This window comes from Tinamus guttatus, unplaced genomic scaffold (genome assembly GCF_059628265.1).
Source record: "Tinamus guttatus ecotype Peru unplaced genomic scaffold, ASM5962826v1 Tinamus_guttatus_pri_ptg000004l, whole genome shotgun sequence".
In the NCBI taxonomy this organism is placed as follows: Eukaryota; Metazoa; Chordata; class Aves; order Tinamiformes; family Tinamidae; genus Tinamus; species Tinamus guttatus.
Window position 1 is genome coordinate 16,351,790 of NW_028288538.1, and position 22,515 is coordinate 16,374,304.

The window sequence follows — 22,515 nt, forward strand, 5'->3', positions numbered from 1 at the left end:
GCTAAGAGAAGCCTCCGTGTAAGGAAGGCGGGTCTTGGTCTTCGGGCACACGGGTCAGTTTGAGGTGCTCCAGCACACTGTGCAAGTCTGGGAAAGGGAAAACTTCCATTACAAGCCTACCTAGTAAGGAGATTTATGTTATTTTGTTTCTAGGTTACAAAAGTGTCTCTTAAAAATGAATTTATGACCTCTTCAGTCTGCTAAACTTCACTGCTGTGAAGTGAATAGTTTTGTGTTAAGATTCCCTGAACCTTAAAAAAGCTGCCTGAGTATTCTGATACCAGCCCTGGCTGCGTATGCAAAGCAGAAAAGAAGTTTGTATTTCTCCCTTACAGACAATTGCTATAACAGACATGTAACAGTAATGTTTAAGTGCAGAAGAGTTCGTATTAGAGTGCATGCAATAAATTCGTATGGACCACTGGGTGCCTTCCGCTCTGTTTGAACACAGAAAATAAACTCTTATGGATTATTTGGCCCTTTGAAACTCGTTGGAGATACGCTGAAGGCAGTGAGAATCGAATCCTGTTTCCTCCCTTCCCTTTTTCTCTGGATTTTGCTCACTTGTGATGAAGAGCTAATGAGCCCTGGCGTTTTTCACTCTGCTCCTCGAGAGCTTCCCAGCAGAGGGAGCCCAAAAACCGGCTCACGCCGGGGATGTGGAGCATCCAAGGGAGCCCTCGGTAAATGAGCAGCAAGATCTTCAGTCCCAATTGAAAACATGAGGCTGCGGCAGGGTGGAGAGTGTTGTGAGAGGAAATGCTGAAGGAAATTTTATTTATCAGCAACCAGCAGTTATGATCAATAAAATGTAGTCTCCAGTGACCTGGAAGCTTATTTTGGGCAATACAAGGTTTGAGCAAGCTATGATTTTCACCTTTTATTATGAATAAAATGGTTGAACAGGTCAGGCCTGTGTCAAGCATTACACTTCCCGGCAATGTGGAAGTTAAAGAACTAACTCTGGTGCTCTTCTCTATTGAAACACGTAGCTCTCGCAGTGTTAAGAACTGATTGCTGTGTTAAACCTTCTATCAAGCTAAAGCCTGTAATTAGCTTTTTATAATGTCTTAACAGATAACACAACCAAAAGCAGGTAAGTTTTTGTTTGTTTTGCCTTTTTTCCACTTTATGTATAACAATAATATTCGTGTATTCTTATAGCACTATTCATGTGTTTGCAAAGCTTTGTACAAGGAAGCGAAACCCGTTTGTGTTGCGGAGTGGAGAAGGGAACAGGGATGGTTGAACCATGTGCCAGGCACCAGCCAAGCTCCTGCATCCAGCCCGGTGCTTTGACCTTCAGAGCAAACGGCCATTCCTGGTCCCTTTCCTTCCGGACAGGCTGCACAAGCTATGGAAGCTACAACCTAAAATCATTTTAGCACATTTCTAACCTGAAAGATGTAAATGCCCACTTAATGGATGGCAAAAATATACTTAAGATTTAGATTTTTGATACTAGTAGAAGAGTCACAATAGCACAAAATGCACACAGTTGTACAGAGTATACGTGCTCCCAGAGCCCATTCCAGCCCCAAGACCTTTTCCACATGCGGTATTTTCTGGTATTTCTGTATCCATTTTTGACTGGTGAGAAGAGTCACTGATGAAGGGCTCAAGAAAGAGCGAGCTGCTGCATCCCCAGAGAGGGGGCGAGCCTAGAAGAGGACGTGTTTCAAATGCCTCTGTGCACTGAGCTCTGCCGCTTCGCGAGCCGTTTGCTTGTGCCTTGGCAGCAGGGATGGCTGGCGCAAATGTCATCGCATGTGATGAGAAACCTCTCCTTTCTGCTGTTCTGTTTGTGTTGACTTCCTCTGTTGGGAGCAGTTTTGGGGTGTTAATGCTGTTCTGCCTCCTCAGCAAGCGTCGTATCACCCAGACGTGAGCGAGGATGTTCGAGAGCGAGCCCTGCGCTACGGCACGGAGTGCACCCTGGGCTACCTGGAGCTCCTGGAACACGTCCTGCTGGTAAGGAGCAGCCCGGGTACACGGCTTGGATCCTTTCCAAGGAGCAAAACCTCCCCAAGATGTTTCTATAGTGACTGCTAGTGACATGTTTTTAATAGATTGTCTCAAGATTAGGTTTGTTTATTTGGAAAAACAAATTAAAGCAGACTCAGCACTTCAGCTCAAAATGTAAGAGAGAAAGAAGAGTAGAAATACTTATATTGGACTGAATTCTGGAGTGGCAAGAATGTTGAACTGGAAATGGTTCAGCAGCAAGAGTGTTGAACTGGAAATGGTCCCTGTGAATTAAAAATAGATGCTTCAATCTTTCCTTAAGCCTGTGGTAAGCATTAACTATGTTAGGGACATGCCTGTCCCCCAGAACAATGTGGCTGAGAGCTCTTCATGAAAGCACTGTTTTTCATAGGACTTTTGCAGTCCTGACGCAGGAAAACAAAAAGCAGGTACCCAGCGCTGGGCAGCCTGACAATGAAGCCTGCACCATCTCACAAAAAACTCTCCAACTGTCAAGATTTCTGGAGGTGACTTAGATCAGCTCTTAGTTCCATGGACTATTAAAGGTTTCTTTTAAGTGACTTGAAGTTGATATATTTAAGACTCCTAAACTGAAATTTGCACCCACTGGCTGCAGATCAGCATATCCACAAGTCACATTTACTGCTCAGAATACAACATGGCTAATGAATTAAATTCATTTGCTGAGATACAGGTAAAATAGGAGTAAAGTCATAGTTACGCGGGTGTTTGCCACTAGCAAGGTAAAGACTGCAAGAAAGATTGAGCGGTTTAATGACATTCTTGGTGCTGTGCAATAGTAAATTATTTACCATCAGATGTCTAATACGTTTTTAGTTTAGAAATATTCTGGGGAGCTTTTGCATTTGGTCTCCCTTACTAGGTCGTGGTACTTGTTTTGGACTACATGCCAAAGAGATCAAAGACCCGAGTCAGTTTTTGCTCATTTTCTTTCTTTCTCGTTGCATCCACCTTCTGCTCCACTTCTTTGGAGAAAGATACCCTTCTTATCTTAAGTTTCTTTACTTATCAGGCTTGAAATTGCTGAAAAAAATCCCCTCCCCCAAATATTTGCTGGCTCGAGAAAGTGCCTATGACCCCGATTACAAGCAGTATTGAAGAGCATAACGCTTGTGTGGAAAGAAAGATGGATGGAATGATAACAGCATCTTGACTGTTTGCAAAAGCCTGTCTAGAACTAGTCACATAAACACGCAATACATCTATGTTATGCTCCATAAATGTAAACAGATCTGGAAAGCACATGGAAAAAGATCACTTTCAGAGAAGTGCTGAACTGAATAAATTAGAGACTTCTGCTCAGAGACTTTTGCCCTCTTTCCCCTGAATTCTAGCTGTGGCAGGGAGATGGGCTGGATGTGAGCCAAATGTTTTGTTTGCTTGTTCTGTGTTTAAGTGAGCTATTCTCTTGATGTACACAATCTTGCTAGTTTATCATCCTAACTCACACTTGCTTGCTTTGGATGAAAGAAAGTGTCAGCAAGATGATTTTAGCCTCAGACAATTGTTATGTTTCCTGATCTCTGTTAGTCTGGCTGTAGATGTGGGCGTGCTAAACTATCTCATTTAAGGCTTTGAAATACAGATTATCTCAGATTAGAAATCTCTAGTAATTAGTCAAGGTGGTATCTTTTGATACAAGTGTAAGTTCTCCTGTCCTGTCCTTGGCTGTCAGGCTGGATGTGGTTTGCACGGGTGTCCTGACTGAGATGCCAGAGAACAGTATTCAGCAGACATTCTGCTTTGAACATGGTGGTACTTTGGCACAGCGATGCAACATCGGAGACTTCTTAGGCTAGTGCATTTCCTTGTGCAGAGGCTGTGGAGGCCAGGTGACATAAAACAAACTTGATTGCTCAGGGGAATATTCCTCTAATCGTCTATCTGAAAAACAAAGCAGTCCAGTTAAGGATGTTAATTTAGTATAATAAACTGTAGTTACATATAAAGTGTATGCATATTTATGTAATGTAAATTAGTATAAAGCCCCACCTGTGCCCCGCTGGTGCCCCTGCGCAGGCAGGACGCCGGGCCGCGCTCCCGTGCGCTGCTCTGCTCTGCGGTGGGGCTGGCTCGCGGCGCGGGGCCTGCGGCTCTCCGGCTCTCCCGTGCGGGAGCAGCTTCCCTGGAGCCGTGGGCTGGCCTCGCGCCCAGGCAGGGTGCGAACCGCCCGCTGGAGCCGCGTCTCCTCGCACACGCCGTGCAGCAGCTGGAGCTGCTGGAGCGGGAAGCGCCAGCCCTTGGAGCCCTGACGGACACTCGGGGAGCGTGGGCAGCCTGGGCTGTGGGAAGGCTCCCGCTGAAAGGCCCAGCGCGCTGTCTGCTCCCCTGGAAGATTCGGCAGTAGATACGCCCTGACTGTAAACCTGTTGTTAAAGGAGGCATTAATTAGGTTAATAGTGCAGCAGATGGTTCAGCTGTTGCGGATGCATGTGCCTCTGCTGCGGCAACTCCCGTCTCCAACCTTACGCGCTGTGAATTGGCAAGGTGAGGATTAATTACCAGCGAGGCTTCGCTGGCATCTTTTGTGACAGTAATTAGGGAGGAAGTGCCCACAACATCCGTGGATCCTCTGTGTTGCTGGGTTTTACTGCACAAGTTTTTACAGGTTTTTACTGCGGCTGGGAGGGGACGCCCTACTAGAGGGAAAGCAAAATGGAGCTGGTGACAGATGCATCCTGAATTTCTGGAAGCTCTCAGCTGCTCAGAAGTTGGAGCTGCTTTGTCAGTTTCACCTAAAATCTGTGTTCTGACGTGTCTGAATTTTACAGCAACATCAAGATCACGGTGACCACTGTTTTACAAGGTGCACGTAGTGTGTGTACCAGCAGTGTATTCTGTATAACATTAACTCATTTTTTGGTATCTGAAAGTATTCTGGATGATCGCTAAATGGTACAGAAGAAAGCAGATTAACAGAAGTTAAAGAAGTTGTTTAGAAGTTAGTCACGGTAAAATCACCTTACACCTTTGCTTAGGTTTTATAAAAACATGGGTATCAGTTTGAACATTGGCAAGTAGTTTAACATGAAAAGACTTTTCACGTTCTATTCTCCTTCTCTCTGAATGAGCAAGAAACATTGCAGGTTGGTTGTCAGCAGTTGCGCAGCACATAGCCACACAGTGCCTGTGGTCTGAGCTGGACCGTTTTGAGCAGTATTTAGTGCAGTTCTTGTAAGTAGTGTTGAATTTCAGGATTCAGGATTTTCCCAAGCACGAAGTGGTGCAAATTCATCTCTGTTTCTTGTGTTACTGCTGGAGTAGATAACGAGCACCTCAACAGGCTGTGTTAGACTCCTGGTCTACTTTGGATCGTGTCAAATATTAGTCACCAGATAAGGTTTTTTTTGTTTTGTTTTGTTTTTATTGTCCTAGGATTCTTCTTGCCTGTAGTTCAGTTTGACTCTATTTGAATTTTGCTGCCCTCCTATAGTTAGAAGTTGACCAAAAATTACCAGGAGCAAGAGAGTGAATCTCACTTTTCTCAGTGATTGCTGCAGGAAATATCAGATCTTCATTTAACTCCTGTTCCTTTCCAGTGTTCTCTAGAATCCTTGCCAAGTATTTCTTATTACTTGTTTCCTTTTCTTTAGATCCTCCAAAAACCAACCCCTGAGCTAAAGCATCAGCTGGCCGCTTTCTCCAAGCGAGTTGCTGGGGCTGTAACAGAGCTCATACAGTCAGCAGAAGCAATGAAAGGTGAGTCAGACACACAGGCCGAGCGGGTGATACGCTTTTTACACCTGAGATGACTTTTCTTCTTGTTGTTTAAACAAAACAAAAATGTTGTGATGTTCTAGGGGTCTTGGTACCATCCGATTTCACTGTTTTAATTTCTCTGCCAGTGTTCAGTGGTATATGAGTTGCTAACACTGGATCTTCCAGATATTCATGCATTTACACCGAAAGCTTTCACTAAGACTGTTCCTTTATTTGTGCACATGCAGCGAGGCCCAAAGCCATTACAGGCTCCGCAAGCATCTTCTGTATGTGACCCTGCCCGTACCATTACGGGGCGTTTTCATCTCCTGCAGGACTTGTGCTGCATCATCTGCAGAACCTCCTGCAGCGTCTGCAGAACCTCCTGCAGCGTTGCTGAACTCCCTCTCCCTTGTCACATGGTTGTCCCCAGCTCTCAGTAGAGTGTGTGGTCAGTCAGATACTGACTCCTTTAGTAAATATTTTTACGCAGTGATCAGGGCAAACTCTTAGGACCAGAACTCTAACATTCTGCCTTCTAAATGAGACTGTAACATTCTTATAGAATTCCAGATAGGCAGAGAAACACATGTTGAGCTGGCGTTCCAAACGTTCAGCTGCTACTGCTGAAGCACATCTAGTACAAGCTTTACTGGAAAGCTTAATCTGAAGAAGTGTTCATAGCCATGCAAAAGGTACCTGAGCATTCTAATCTCACAGCTGAGTTTCAGAAAAATATTTTGAATAAAACATTATAATACCCCTTACCCACCCCTCACCAAAGACTTCAAGTAAATTCATATTTCTGCTCATTCTTTCCTAAGTTAGGCCAGAGGAGTCATTTGTCTGATTCTCTCTGCAGTGGAGGCTGTAGGATTTCCTCAGTTAATTTTTGCTTAAAACAGCACACATTCCTCAGAAAAGAATCCTGACTCATCTCTTTTCAGAAATAGAAATTCATTATTAATCCCTTACATTATTTCTCTCTATGTTTTATAAGACTATTCATTATCATGTGACAGTCGTGTACATGATACTTTTTCCCTGTCAGGTATATTTATTGAACACCCCAGCCTTTTCTGCATTTCTTGTTTTTAAACTTCCATTTTCATTTACTGACAAGCCAAGCACATATCAAAATCTTCTTGTTCCCTGAATGCTTTTCAAAAATCTTTTTATTATGCTTATCTTTGGTTGCAGCATTTATTCATTTTTTGTATTTTTCATTCATGTTTATTAATATCAAATTACATTTTTTCATGCAAATTAACATGTTTTCTATTTGTTTTAATTATCATTTATAGATACATCAGTGGGGAGAAAGAATTTTGTGTATCTCATAGATGTTTTCACGTTTGTGAAATGGCTGTGGAACTCTTACAAGTTTGGGTCTCAGTGCTTTTATGCTCTGCTTGTATCAAAAATAGTTTTTTTCCTGATAACCTGCCAAGATTAGGGCTTAACATAGAATTCCTTCATCCTGCACACCGTCTGAGCTGAGACATTTTCTTAGGTAACACTTCAATATTTGATATGGGAAATACAGGGAGACCAGCAGCATGAGCCATCTCACTGCGTTCGCAGTTCCATGGCATCAGGTCTCCTGTAGCAGAAACTCTTTTAGCTTCTGCAGTGTTTATCTACGAGTCTTCAAGATTATTTCTTTCAGAGTTCAGTGATTCAGAAATGGTTTATGCTACTCTTGATGTAAAATGCAGTATTTGCTGCCTGATCACCGCTTCTTCATTCTAATTAATATTTTAGCTGATGTTTACTTTGTCTAGTCCACACAGTTTCTCCTTTTCTGTCTCCATCTTGCCCTTGGTTGTTATGAACCAAAGTTTTCTTTCTATTTTCTCCCCCATCTGATTTTATTTTGGGCTGTTTCATTGCTTCTCTCAGTCCAGAACAGGAATGCTTTCTGAATCTTGTCCCCCAGAGAATGATGTTTAGAAACTGCAAATAATCAATGCATTAGGAACTTTCGAAACCTGAGGTGACTTTCATCTGAGCACTGATTTTTATGTACATTGCTTTAAGTCACGGGCGATGCCAGAAACACTCACGAAGACCTGCTGAACTTTGGTCACACCCTGGCAACAGCCATGCAGTCTTCAAGCCCTGCCAGCTCCATCTCGAACCACAGACAAAAAGGAGAGCCCAGGACCCGTGCTGCGGGCGACTGCGTTGTCGTGTGACGTGTGCGCTCTGCCCTTCTGTTAGGCTTCCGTACAACGTGCTCAAGGAAGGGCTGACAGAAACCCCCCTGACACACAGAGCAGAGTAATGGCTAGCTCTGTTCCCAGCATGGACAATACCCCCTTTAGAAGCCACTTTGCTTCCACAAGTCCTTAATCAAGTTACTTTCGTAACAGAATATTTTTGCTAAATACTTTTCCTGTTCTGACTTAAATTTTGCTCTCAGTGGATAGGCTACGGCATTCTATGCCATTATGGTAGTGAAATGAGCTTTCTGTGTTGTGCACGCTCTGTATGTGACCCTTGGGGCGGTTGCAGAGCTCCCTGTTTGAATGGCAGCTCCCAGTGCCACTGAAGTTCCTGTCTTCCTCTCTGCTCATTCAGGGACGGAGTGGGTGGATCCCGAAGACCCAACAGTCATCGCGGAGACGGAGCTGCTGGGGGCTGCAGCATCAATTGAGGCTGCAGCAAAGAAGTTAGAACAGCTGAAACCACGAGCCAAGCCAAAGGTGAGTGTCCATCTCCATTGACTCTGCTGAAATTAATACATACTGTGCAAGATGCTGGAGCCCTTGCGGTGCCTGGTTGCTTGCTGCTGCCCACAGTGCTGGTACGAATCAAACTCCGTTAAAGCTGTCCTGGGTGGGACTTCACCCTGAGGGACAAGGTTAGAAAAGCTGCTTTCCAGGCAGTGAGTTAGCTCAAGAACTGTCCACACGTAAAGGAAGAAAAGCCAAATGACAGAACTGCCTTTAACAGTTACAGTATCGTTACTGTTGATTATTTATTTTTCTATTTCTGAACACATCTTCCTGATGTGAAAAGTCATTCTCACTTCCTTTAAATCCTTTGATCCTTGCTTTAAATCCTTTTGAAGGCCCTTTGTTCTCATACAAATGTGTGGAACAAAGTGGTAGAAAGCAGCAACAATAGGGAAGGGAAGGGATTGTGCAGCATGCAAAAGACATTTAAGATCTTCTAAAATAAACATACAGCTTTTAATTTCTTTTTAGAAGAGTATTTGCCTTGGTATCATATCAGTTACATGGCTTGGCTGTTCTTCCTTAATTTTCTTGAAGGAAAATATATTCCTGTTTGCTGTGAATGCAGTGGTATTGCATATTGCCAGATCATTTCAAATGTGTCTCTGAGTATGTAATATAAAATGAGGCCAGCTATTTTCAGGAGCGGTGCCAAGGGAACATGTGACACTGCTGTTGCCTATGAGGATATGTATAGTACACAGGACGGGGTCTCACAGAACTGCTACTTGTGGCGCAGTGTGGGATAACAGGCAGGTTTTTAGAAGAAACTTCTATGTCACCTGCAATTCTGTTTCTTCAAACTGAAACTCATGTTGTAGCTTTGTAGCTGACTTCAGGAAAGGTTTGTGTGTCTGCACACATTCTTAAGCTGCTTTGTAGATGCAAAGTTAATTTCCAAGTAAAGTAAATGAAACATGTTTTAAAAAAGCAGGGCCTCAAAATCATTCCATGTGGGATTGTTGCTTTCAGTGCCGAGGTGATATTCTGTCATTTGGGAACATCAGATGAAATAGCTCTTGGTAGGGTCTCTCTTTCTGAGGACATTTTTTCCCCTTTTGGTGATGGGAATGAGTTAGCTCATGAAAAAGAAATGCTTTGTTCCGCATTTTTTTTTAACAAGTACATCCATTTTTTATAAAGAAAAATGGTCCTTTTAATGAGGTTCTGCAGAGCAGAGGATACAGGCTTAGTGTGAAGGGAAGGGTCCTCCATCACCTTTTCTATACAATCCCTGCACAATAACATATGAGAGTTGCCAGGTAACCATGAAACAATTTTCCTTGTAACATCTAAGCCTCTCCCGGGCCATTGTAATTTTTCAGTGAATACAGATCCCACACCTGCTCCTCATTTACCATGTTAATTTGAGTATTCAGTCTGCCTGTAATTTATTGGTCCATTTATTTGTCACTTTCTAAAAGGCAAATTCATATCCATTTGTTTAATGCAGGAATTAAACAATGCTTACATCCTCCTTTGGATGTTAAATCCCTGTCACAATATGGACTGTGATATGCATGAAATGTACCATGTAGATGGAACACAGCAGTTTCAAATACCAGTTTTTCTACTGACGTTGTAGTGTAGGCAGGACCAGTGCTACCCCCTGCTCTTCCACCGTCCTCCCAGAGCAGCATCCTCAGCTTTGAAGAGGCTCTTTCATTCCTGTGCTCAAGTCTTTCACGACATTTGTGACGTTGTGGTGCAAATGTCTAAGCTGACAGCTGGATGGATGCAATTGATTTTCTTATGCTCAACCTACAAAATGCAGCAATCATAACTATCTTCTACACTACAATAAACTGCTAGCCTGACTAGTCTCCTGTTGGTGGTGACAATAATCACTGTTAAGTGAACTTATAGGGAAGTCCTTAGTAGTTAATTTTAGAATAGTCTACCTGCAGGAAGCCCATCATCTGCCCATGCTTTAGTTGATGATTTGGTTATTTTTGGGTGAGCTTCCATTTTGGGGAAAGGTGAATAGGACTGATTGGGTTTAGACTTGAAATTTTTAATCATTGAGTCTATACGTCTAAAATTAAGACATAGTAAGTCTAGTAATGTAAAAAAAAAAAAAAACAGTTGAAGGGGGAGGCTCATTTGTGATTGAGTTCCACTGTCTTGATTTCTTTTTGATACTTCTGGATTTTTTTCCCCTTCCCCACCTCTTTCCCATTTTTGAACCAAACATTCCTTCTTACTGTCTTAGGTTGCAAATAGTAGAGTGAGCTCTCCTCACTTTCAGCAGCTGAGAGCCGTCACCTCCAGACAGATTTGGTCACAGGTGCCCGTGCTTTACTGCATGGTGCACATTGTGTTTGCATTAGTTCATGGTAGTCTGGCTGCAGAGCACACAGATCTTTTCCGCTGTTCATAGCTTTCGTTCTTTCTTAAATGACTTTGCTTCTAAATGACAACCCCATGGTGGCCTGTTAATGCCTGTCTGTCTTGTGAGCTTGTATCTTGCAAGAACTTTGAGGACTCTCCCTAGTGGCTGCTGTTAATCCTACACGTAACAACTGCTCAGTGTTCAAGGTGGGAGATGATCCATGAAGCAGTGAGAACTTTATTGTTCATTAAGCAAGTTCTGTCTGTCACGCTTCCTTTAAACAGTTATATGTATTTTGAGCATGGAATATTTATTTCTTTTCCATTTTTAGTGGGTTGAATGTCCTGCAATGGGGCCATATGTTGCCTTTTTTCTGGACTTCTAAATATGCTATTGGCTATAAAATAACCCCCAAAACTTGATAACTTTTTGAAGAAGAAAAAAATATTTTGTCTAATTAAGCTACAACTTGATTAATACTGGGGGAAAAAATCCTTGACAAAAAATGGTACTGCAGGTGAGGTACAAGACCAGAGAGCACTGCTGTATTTTACCCTGTTCTGTTGGTACCTTCTTCATGCTTCTGTGCAGGCTTATGCCTCCAAAACCAAGGATCTTGAGTAGTCAATAACAGTAGCCTGCTGTTGGCTTTCAGCAGCTTGTCCTTTTTTTCCCAAGATGAATCAAACCTGGATGCCTTTTCTGCAGGACTCTGTGTGATATGTTTGATATATTAGGTTGTTATTTAATCCAACTATATATCAAACATATTCCTACAGTGTCCTGCCCTGTCTCCGGGGGTTTATAACGTAGTATAAGGCCATCTGAAGGAGTGCACTCGCTCACAAGCAGGTTTAGAAGACTTCCTGCAGACTCTTGTTCTAATCTGATTTTAAATACATACATGAAGTGCTCCTTTAAGTAGAGTTGCTCTTGGCAAGATCTCTAAGTTACGTAGGGCCTTTTATGATAGAGAGAGGCAGTCATGCCAAAAACTGACTTTCATTGAAATGGTTATTGTGTTTTCCATGGCTCAGTGCAGTAACTTATCTTGTTGGGTTTTTCTTTGTGAAATAGAATCTGAGAGCTGCTTCAAAAGAAAAAATAAAAATAAAAAAGGTTTGTCCTTTGTAATAACCTGTAATGTTTAGCAGTGGCTTTGGGTGTTGTTTGTTCCAGCTGACCCTGACTTTACCTGTGCAACCTCTGATCGTGGAGGTTGTGTAGGAAAGTGCTTACATTTAAGAAAGTAGAAAAACATCTGAAATTATATTATTAAACGGTGCAATCAATATTTTGAGGAAATTTTATACTTGAGATTTTGTAGTTAGTCTAATAATTTTAGTTTATCCATTCTGGTGAGCTTTTTTCCAATCCATTTATACCCGCGCACAGTCAATAACTTATTAGTTGAAGCTTGTGGGAAAGACAAGCTTCACTGTGACTCCTTGGGAAGGGAGTTAATTGCTTGTCTCACTGATCCAGTTGTTTTAAATTAACTTAAGTTGCCCTCTCAGGGTATTAAAATCTTATAAGGTGAATTTGTCACATATCATTTCATTGCTCCTGACTTTATGTTTGGGCAAACTGTTACCGGCGATGGGTTGGGAGAGCCCTGGCGATGAGCGTGAACCCGAGACAGTTCATGATGTGGTTGTCAGCGATGGGCATGAGGGGACGAGCACGTCTCTTGTTGGGCCTTGTACTCTGCTCAGCCCTGGGCTGTGGCACGTCCTTATTGCTGAGGAGAGCTCGGAGGTGGTGCAGGTGGGCAGACATCTCCACGGTGCTGCCCAAGCACCGTTTCGGCATGGCCCACCGGCCCTAGCATGTCATAATTCCCTCAGCAGTCCCAGTTATGCCAAGGAAAGATGAGATGAGCAAGGATTTGTCAGAGAGTTTGAAACAACTTTCACAGTTCAAATGTGGCTTGTTTAAAAGTAAATTCTTCACAGAGGGGATCTGTTGTCAATAAAAACCTTTAGTTTAGGGAGTTTTGTCTTTTTTTTTTTTTTTTTTCCCCCCTCCATGAATGAAGTCAGTCAGAAGATAACAGTAAATACAACATTTGGAAGTTTTGAAAACCTAGGGTGTGATTTATCTCCTCCCTCCTCCTGCCTCCTGTAGTGCAATATAAATGGAAAGAAATAAATTCTGTACAGCTAAGGAAAAGTGTTATCTAGTGAGATACTAACGCTTATCCATTTTCCAGCCAAGCTTTAGCTGCTGCTCCAGGACGGCAGTAATTTAGCCACTCAATGAGAGCATTCTCAGTAACACACATTTGATTCCCTTGTACTCCTTTTCAGACTTGTTGTATTTGCTTAGCGCTCGCCTGCAATATTTAGTTCACTTACTGTGAGAGTTTAAATGGCTCTTTTTCTCAGCTGAAAAACACTTAGGCGCAAATGCAACTGTCTAACAGATTAGAATGTGGCCATGGGCGTTTTATTAAACTTTATGAACAAATAGCTCCTTTAAAAAATAACTAGATACCGAATTGCTTACTCCTCTAAGTTTCGAATTTCTGGCAACACTGGCTCTTGAAGAATATGCAAAATATATTTTATCATAGTGAACAATTATAATGCATAACAATTTCAATGAAAATTATATAAATTCTTGAAATCAGAAGCCTTGGACAAAAGGAAGATAGCAGTAATGGTCTGTTAAGGTAAAATATCATCAAAAATATTGCTCAGTGATGGCCAGTTTAAGTCATTAGTCTACTTGAACCATATTCACTAGTGCCTGTTTCAATAATGGAAAGAAATCTGGAGGAAACTGATTTCCCTCTAGTCAGTTTGGTTTCTTTGGTGGTTTTGTGATACCATGATTGAAGTAAGAGTTCTAAAAATAAAAGTTCTCTAAAGAGTTCTATAAATTTAGTATTTTCCTCAAAATTCACGTGGCTCCTGTCCCTATAGTTATTTGATACAAGAATGCTGAGCTTGTATAAGTTGAAAGAAACCTCTATTTCAAAACTCCAACCTCTTACAAGGTGTTTTGTTGTGCTGTTGTACCCACTGGTCATACTGTATTGGATTCTGTGAGGCTTATGATTTGATCACAGTCAAAATAAGTTATTTTGGCTTGTTTTGTATGAAAAAGAATCCTAACTATTTCTCTGTGTCTATTCCATTAGTTATTCAGAGACTAGTAATCATGCTTAGGTGGATAAGAGCTTTCTGTATGTGTTTAAAATATTAGAAAGCCAGGGAAGAATTTTATTTTTAATGGAGCAATCCATTTGCCTTTTAACTAGAAATAAAGCTCATTAGGAGCAGCTGATCTCTGTATTGGCACGTGCTTGGTGAAACTTGTGTTTAGAGAACTGAAGGGATCCAGACAGACCTTTGGAACTCGCTATCTCCAAGAGGACTGAGCTGGACTGCTTCCCAATACTGCTCTCTGAAATGATGGCTCATTCCAAAACTCTGAACTGTGCACTTGCTTGGTACCCATGTTACATTCCTTAGTACAGGTGAATGGGAAAATACACATCATTCATTTTTTAATGTTTTGTGTATTTTTAAGTACTTATAAGGTATATACTAAATTTAACAGTCCTGGAAGACAGTATTTTAGCAAATGTAGCTTTGGATAAATGTACTGATTTCTTTTCAGACTTGCACTTTTCTGAATGTAGTTCTGAAAGTGGAAGTCACGTATCAGCAAGTTAAAGGCTTTTTGAGGCATCTTCTGTCTGATACTCCATTTTACATGTGATCACCCATAACAGCTACTAAATAAATATTAACTCCACTTAGGTTGACTCACAGATTAGACCACAGGAAACTCCTTTGTAGAAAATGATATTTTAGCTCCTTTGTAATCTCCTTTAGTGTTTCAGAATCTTGCCTCAGCTTGCATAATGTCTCAGATCTTGAACATGAAACCACACTGATGAATGAAATCACTTTCCAATGAATAATGTGTGATGTCCTTTTTTGGTTATAGCAAGCAGATGAGACTCTGGATTTTGAAGAACAGATCCTGGAAGCAGCTAAATCCATTGCAGCTGCTACCAGTGCCCTGGTGAAGTCGGCTTCAGCAGCCCAGAGAGAACTGGTGGCCCAGGGAAAGGTGGGTGAACACAGCAAGTAACAATAATGGAGGGAAGAATATCAAAATTGGTAACAGTAGGAAAGGAGCTTGGGAATGACTAAACCATAAATTTTGCCATTACTTGACAGTTTACATGACCTTAGGCCTCTGTACATTTCATTTAAACTTAGCACATACAGTCAAGTATTTGGCTTTTCAGATGATTTTATTGTTTTTTTTTTGCAGGGGAGGAAGGGGTCTTGGTAGTTTAGGGGACATTTTTGGTTTGATGTGCTGGAGTATTTTTGTTGGGTTATTTTGTCTTGTTTTTGCAATAGCTTTATATTCTGGGAAGGGCTGTGACTCAAGCTGATAATGAATTTTCCCACAGGACAGTTTGAGTAAACTCATGTCAGAGTAAATAATACCACTCTAACCAGAATAGCAAAGAGCATGGTTAATTGTCAGTGTTTTGTTGTCTGATACAATGGGGACAGGCCTGCATGCAAACTAGGTACTTTTAAGTGGACAGGCTCCTAAATATATTTGGAACTAACTAAGCAGTGCTTCTAACATGTGTCTTTTTCCTTTTGGTCTTGTCAGGATTCAGATCTTTGTATTTCACATCCCTCAGTGCTTCCCTCCCCACTCCTTTCCACCCGGTTAGTATAAATCTGAACCTCAACCAGCTACGTTGCCCGTGAGAGCAGTTTGTTACAGGACCACAGCTGTGTGGTTTTGTTCTCTAATTCCATCTGAACCTGTATTCTGAGCAGGCTGCATCACGGACTCTGTCACGGAGGACTCGCCTGCCCTGTTCACCTAGGATTCCTGGGGCTTGTGCTTTATTTGAGCACGAACACAAAGCAGTTGTTTTACAACAGCGTTAACGTAACTGACTGACAAGACCAACCATAAGCTGTAACCATAGAATTTCTTAATAACACGTAACGCACAATACATAATAATGAGCTGTTGAAGTGTGGCTATGGAAACAGTCAAAAAAATGGCAATTTTGACCAACCTTACTGCTTCAGCTCAATTACTGTGCTGGCTACTTTTGTTTGATAAGACCTGTTCTTACTTTGTTGTATTATGATGTGTAGCTTTCTTTTCATTTTTCAACACCCACCGCCAATATAATTATGCAGTATATCCTGATATGAGCCCTTGGTATCGGTTTTAGCTTCTTGGGAGTGTTCCCTTTGATACATTTTTGTGTCATTCACTAACAGCACTTGCATCCTGTAAAAACCACTTAAATCCCTCTGCTAAAGGAAAACTGTAACTTGCCTGCCCATCAGAAGTGTATCGATCAAATATAATGCCTACTATAATTAGTACATTTGTTCAACCTGCTTTACTGAATTTGGGTGTTTTGCTGTATCTTTCACTCTTGTATAGTAACCAGGAGTTTTTGCAGCAAAGGGTTTTCTGTGTGGAAAAATCAGTTGCTTTCCTCAAATACCGAAGTGGACACAGACTGTAGGTGGCTCTCCTGTGGAGCTTTCTGTTTTGTACTTTGTCACAATGCCAGAAATTCGAAGCAGTTCAGGAATGATGCAAACCAGAACATGTTGGTAGATGGAAATAAATTATTTTTAAGGCCAAGAGAAAAAGAACTACTGATTCAGCTGTTGCTTAGACTGAAACTCAAGGTGCAGCAATCTCAGATCCCTAAATGTGCTCCAAGAGTGGGACGGTTCAATCAGTGGTGCAGGTTGGGCACCACTTGAACAGGCAGATGAGCGATGGAAGCACACTCAGTTTAACAACAAAAGCCTGTTATTGGGGAGGAAAAGCTTTTGTGGATGCTCATTCACTTAGCAGAGCAGTCGGAAACCTTGGGGTAGCACAAATATATGTATTAAAGCCTGAGAGCCTCTGACTGTGCTTGCAAGGACAAATCACCATTCATTTTTCAGATGATTTTGTGCTCCTGAGAGGTCAGTCTCTGTGTGCTGTGGGCAGGCTCAGGAGTCTGTCTTTTTACTCAGATTTCTGTTTGTCTAGTACCTAGAGAAAGCAACTGTGTTTTCTGTTTCACTGTAAGCCAGCTCCAAATTGTTTTTTCAGGTTGGAGCAATCCCTGCAAATGCAGCTGATGATGGACAGTGGTCTCAGGGACTTATTTCTGCTGTGAGTAACTTCTTTCATGTTCATCTTAAAAATAGCAGAGAAACCAGCACCTTCTCTGAAGTGAGAATCCAGTGTGAATTTACAGTGACGTTTTTTAACCAACTCTTAGGCCAGAATGGTGGCGGCTGCAACCAGCAACCTCTGCGAAGCAGCTAATGCCTCAGTACAAGGCCACGCCAGCGAGGAGAAGCTCATCTCATCGGCCAAGCAAGTTGCTGCTTCTACAGCACAGTTGCTTGTGGCTTGCAAAGTGAAGGCTGACCATGACTCTGAAGCCATGAGGAGGCTACAGGTACCCGTGTTCTTAATCCCTGAAAAGCCGTGGTGACTCCGGACAGGCTTTGTGAGACTTGGGAGGCCTTTCATTCACTAAGGATGAAGTGATTGTGTGTTTATCAGTATTCAGCAGCAGCTAAAGGTTGCCTCACTTTGCTTGTTTTATTCTTTGTATTTAATAATTAATAAAAGACACAGGAAGTTAGAAACGTTGGCTGGCATGCACCTCGTTCTGACCTAGGTGCAACACTGAGATTAATACCAAGGATCAGTCACAGGAGCACACGAGCTGACGCAATACTGCAGTGTGTGATATTAATGACAAATTGGAGTTGTGCATGTTATCAGAAGGAACGCAGAGGTTTTCTTTTTGCTTTAGCGGTTTCGTTTCTTATGTTTTTCTACAGTCACTTATAGCAAGTGAGTGCAGCTGGTTTCCACACAGTGGTTCTTCAGGGCCCAGCCTGGCCATGAGCCTGCGGGCAGCTAAGCAGCCTGCCCTGGGCTGCGCACCGGTCCCTGTGCGGCTGCCTGCGGCTCTGTGCGTGTTCAGCCCCACTCGCCGAGGGCCTCGCGGGGCTGCGGGCGCTGCCCCTGCGTTTCTGGGGGTCGGGAGACAGCCAGTCTAGGCAGCACACTTCCAAAATAGGAGCATGATTGGCAGACCAAAAAAGCAGGTTGGCAGCATCTCAGCAGAAGCAGATGCACCACCTCAACTCAAGTCTGACAAAACTTTTTTTTTAATGAAACTGGCCTTTTGCTTTGAGCTAGTTTGGAGCGTTACAGAATTAACAGAGCATTGCCTGAGGTGAGTGTTGTCCCCTGGAGTCCTGTTCAAGGGGACTGGTTTTCAAAACGTCTGCGGCCTCTCCTGGCTGCAGCCTGCTGCGTGCAAACTGTTTCAGCTCCTTTCCATACCAATAGCATGATGCGTCTTGGAGACAGAAACTTCCCACTTTTCCACAGACACTACTAGTGGACCTCCATAAGACAACAGGTGTATGGATAGGTAGAATCAATGCCAATGGAAATACATAAGGCTGAGTATTTGAGCAAGCAGAAGTGAAATCACTTTTTTCAAAATATAACAGCAGTTTAAATATTTAAGAGGAAAACATAAATGTACACATGGCTGGATGAAAAATCTATTTTTATAGAAAACAGTGTGATGTCAATGTTATCCCTGGGATTTAGTGCTTGATAATGGATTTGTGTAGGTCAGGTTTCTCACGGGCCTGGGGGGAGGGTATCAGGAACTGATAGCTCTGACTGTAATACAACCCACGCTTCCGTACCCAAATGCCAAGATAGGGCTGGAGGAATTTTAAGTGTATAACAAGAATTAGAAACAGGAAGTTCAGGGTGCTTGGTCACTGTAGACAAATATTAAAAAGACATGGAGTATGAAAAGTTGGGAAGGCTGAAGGAGACAAGCCCAAAAGCTCTAAAAAGGCAGATGTTGTTTCAACATTGTGCAAGCCCAAGCATTGAATTTGGGAAAAAAACTTTGAAAGTGAACTTTGCCACTTGACAAGGCTTTGTGTTCATCTCGGAATGAACAGTGAAACTGATGTTTGCCACATTTTTTATTGGTGGACCTGCCAAATCTACTGTGGCTTTTCAGCAGGCTCTGCCACCAGCACAAAGGTTTTCATGTAGCCTTAATCAACAGGCTAGGTACAGGAGGTTGGGCTTATTGGTTTTCCCCTTCTTCCCCCTACAAACAATCAGAAGCTCCAAGAAGTCCTTTGAGCTGCATTTCCCATGAGTGCTGATTTGTTCTAGAGTCTGTTTAACTTTAAAGCCCAAAATTTAACAAAATAAATGGAAATATTTCCTTTCTTTTTGGATCATGTCCAGACTGAGCAAAGCAAATTTTAAGTGACTGTTCACTTGGGTCATTTGCATCATTTTTTTAATGAAAGAAGATATTAATCATGGCTATTATGTACATGGTGAACTTCCACTGATAAAACTTGCATATCAGGATTATGCAGAACATAATTTGGGATTTTGTCCAGGGTTTTATTTTAAACCCCGGCAGGGGGAGGGGAGAGAAAAGTCCTAATTCTAGCTTCTTCGATAGCAATTTCGTGTTCCTTTCTGCAGCATTGATTTTGAAAGATAAATTTGCTTCTCACTGGAGAAGGAAGAAAAAGGAGGGGAAAAAAAAAATCCAAATCTTTCCTATGGAGTCAAGCAAAGGCAGAAAAGTTTTGATGCCCTGAGGAACTGATGTTAGAAATATGCATTGTTGTCATTAAATTCCTTCTTTTTTCCCAAGGCTGCAGGAAATGCTGTCAAGCGAGCATCAGACAATCTTGTCAGGGCAGCGCAGAAAGCAGCATTTGGGAAAGCAGAGGACGATGACGTTGTGGTCAAAACCAAGTTTGTGGGTGGCATTGCTCAGGTTGGTACCTACACTAAGAGCTAAAGCAGGGAAAAGCTGCGTTGCGGAGGTGTAGCCCAGCGTGCAATGAAATGAAGAATGGATAAAGCTAGGTGGAAATCAGTAGTTTATCACTTGATGCCTTGCTGTTCAGTAATCACACTTAACTAAAATGTTACATACTTTTTTTGAACAAGTTTTTTCAAATATTTCCATACATATTTTAAGTATACTTAAATATACTTAAATAAGATACTGATGTTTATCATTTCTGTGTGCCTGCAGTGCTGCTGTTCCTAGATGTAGGACAGTGTTGTGGATACTCGCAGCAAGGAGTGTTCGGATTTACTGTGTTAAGGCATAGTGCTCATCCTATTTCTGCTCACCCAGACTGAAAGGGGGAGCACTGTGCTATGAAATCCATCGTGGATGTATGGCAAAACTGCTCACGGATATTTTTTTTTTCCCTTGAAAGATACATGTGGGAATATGATACTGTTCTTCATAGTGCAGTCATGGAGAGAACCAGCCTGAATTAGAAAAAAAAAGAGCAATTCTTGCTGAAGTTGTTGATACTTAATACTTTTCTGGAGAAAGTTTGGTGTCTTGCTGTGGCTGCTGTGATGGAGGAGAAAGAATGTTTTACAAAGTGTTGCTTGCCATCATAGTTCATGCTTCTTTCTTCTCCTAGATCATCGCAGCCCAGGAAGAAATGCTGAAGAAAGAGAGAGAGCTGGAAGAAGCAAGGAAAAAACTGGCTCAGATCCGCCAACAGCAATACAAATTTCTTCCCACAGAGCTGAGAGAAGATGAGGGTTAACCTGCTGAGATTATTTTTCCTTTTTCCTTGTTTTTTATTTTTTTTCTCTTTCTTTTAAAGAAATAAGCTAAAGGGGGACAGTACAGTGAGAACTGCTCTGACAACATTCTGGTCTGCCAAGCACTTACCTGAATAAACTGCCTGCCGTAGCTTTGGGTGAGCAGAGGGCAATAAACACTTGTTCTTTCTCATCTCGTCAGCTGAGGTGCATGATGATCAATTAATGGTATAGTGCTAAGTTCATCATTCCTGTTCCTTCCCTGACTGCTATCTCAGGAGAGAATGCTTCACTTTTTACAAAAGGTTCTAAATCAGTGTTATTGTCATTTACCTGAAGCTTGAGGTATTCATCGTTCCTTGACTTGTTATAAGACATTTGTAATATTAGTAGAAAAAGTCAGGAAATAATACATGTGATAAATATCTCATGAGCTGGTGGCTCTCCCCCCACCCCACCCTTGTAATAAGACCAAGCCTGAGATGGATGCACGTCTGAGTGGAGAAACACGAGTGTCAGTTTGAAGTTGCCTGTCCTCTTTCAGTATTAGATAGCTGGTTCATCCCAAAACTGGAGGAACTGTCTGTACCTGTTTGCACTAGTATTATTAGTCCTTACCTGATACCAACAAGCTTCTGCTTGTACAGTATTTAGGGTCACAAAATGTGGCAATATCCATTTTTTAAGAGCTCAGAAAATAGAGAGATGGAAGCTTTGTCACTGCCTCAGTAATAGCAGGTTCATGAAGGAAAATGCTGTTTCAATTATATACCTCTAATGTGTGACTACTCTTACAGTATTATACACACGTACACATGCTCTGACATTGGACTGAATAGTTTGTGTTTTGTTTTGCTTTGTTTTTTAGTTGAGATTAGCTGGTTTGTACTGTGGGATTTCTGTTAGAATGTATGCTAAGTGAAAAAGGGAAATTCCCAGTAAAGCAGCAGACTATCACAACTCATTATTCTTTTAATTTCAGCATTTTGTTTTAAAACCTGTGCGTATTGTAGGAGAAACGGAAGTGATTTACACTTTCCTGTAATTGAGTATCTGGATACTTGGAAACTTGTTTTCATGGTTAGCATTGATGGAAATAACACTCACCAAGGAATTGTAGAGAAGGAGCAACTGCAATCTGAGCAGCAGTCTCTGGCCAGCTGCGGAAAGGTACTGGACGTTCTCAATATCTCTGTTGTGGCCTAAACAACAGCAACATGGGTAGAATCAGTAACACATATCTCCTTGTCAAAGTAAAAATCCAAAGCACAGAAAAACTAGCAAAAGTTTTACTTTTTGCTTGGCTGCATAAACACATTTGCTAACAATAATCCCCAACATTCTTCCATCTTGACTCAAGCCCTCTGAAACAGTAAGTCAAGTCTATTTAGGCCAAAGGATGTTGCCACTCCAGTCTTTTCGAAGGCTGTACTGTCATTTAGATGCCTGCCAAGTACATCCAGCTGAGCCTCTTATGTTATATGCATACCCATGTAGTTGTCACTGTTGCAGAAATATTTGTCTTGTAGACTCAAAAGTAATCCTCTAGTGCTAGGTTTAGCAGTTTAGATAGTGATAATTCCTCATTTAAGCTACATGCATGAAATATAATTATCAGATATTTTGTCACACTAGTGTTAAATATATAGCAAACATGAATAGAGAATTAATATTAAAGTGTACAAAGTTGTTTTTGGTTTTTTTGTTTTGTTTTTGTTATTTTTGTTAATGTCTTCTCTGGTACAGAAATATTGTAGACTCAGTAGACTTGATGAAGAAACACATTGCTGAGAGGAAGAAATAAGCAAATCCCCAGCTGAATTGCAGGTGTCGCCGTGCTGCGGTGCGTCAGCTCGCGTGCCGACTGCTGCCGGGCGTTCGAGTTCTGTAGCTTCCATTTCAGCACAATTCATTTGATTTATTTTCCTCCATTCATCCTCTACACAATGCATTCAGTGAGCAGTGTCACAGAAACTCTGTTAAGAATTTCTATACCAAAAAAATCCTTCTTGTAAACTTTGAGGTAGAAGGCCAAGTCATTTTTTCTTTTTGTAAGACCTAAGAAAA

At 41.7% G+C, this 22,515-nt stretch overlaps 1 protein-coding gene across 2 annotated transcripts in view; it reads left to right on the forward strand.

Moving 5' to 3' along the window:
- Positions 1-21,488, forward strand: part of TLN2 (talin 2) — a 98,858-nt gene extending 77,370 nt beyond the window's left edge. For both annotated transcript variants that reach the window (XM_088519868.1, XM_088519876.1), the window contains exons 49-56: positions 1,864-1,971; positions 5,601-5,706; positions 8,290-8,414; positions 14,740-14,865; positions 16,903-16,965; positions 17,075-17,257; positions 19,526-19,651; positions 20,322-21,488. In XM_088519868.1, coding sequence (XP_088375994.1) covers positions 1,864-1,971; positions 5,601-5,706; positions 8,290-8,414; positions 14,740-14,865; positions 16,903-16,965; positions 17,075-17,257; positions 19,526-19,651; positions 20,322-20,450 — 966 coding nt within the window. In that variant the 3' untranslated portion in view covers positions 20,451-21,488. The remainder of the gene's footprint in view (positions 1-1,863; positions 1,972-5,600; positions 5,707-8,289; positions 8,415-14,739; positions 14,866-16,902; positions 16,966-17,074; positions 17,258-19,525; positions 19,652-20,321) is intronic.
- The last annotated feature ends 1,027 nt before the right edge of the window (positions 21,489-22,515 follow it).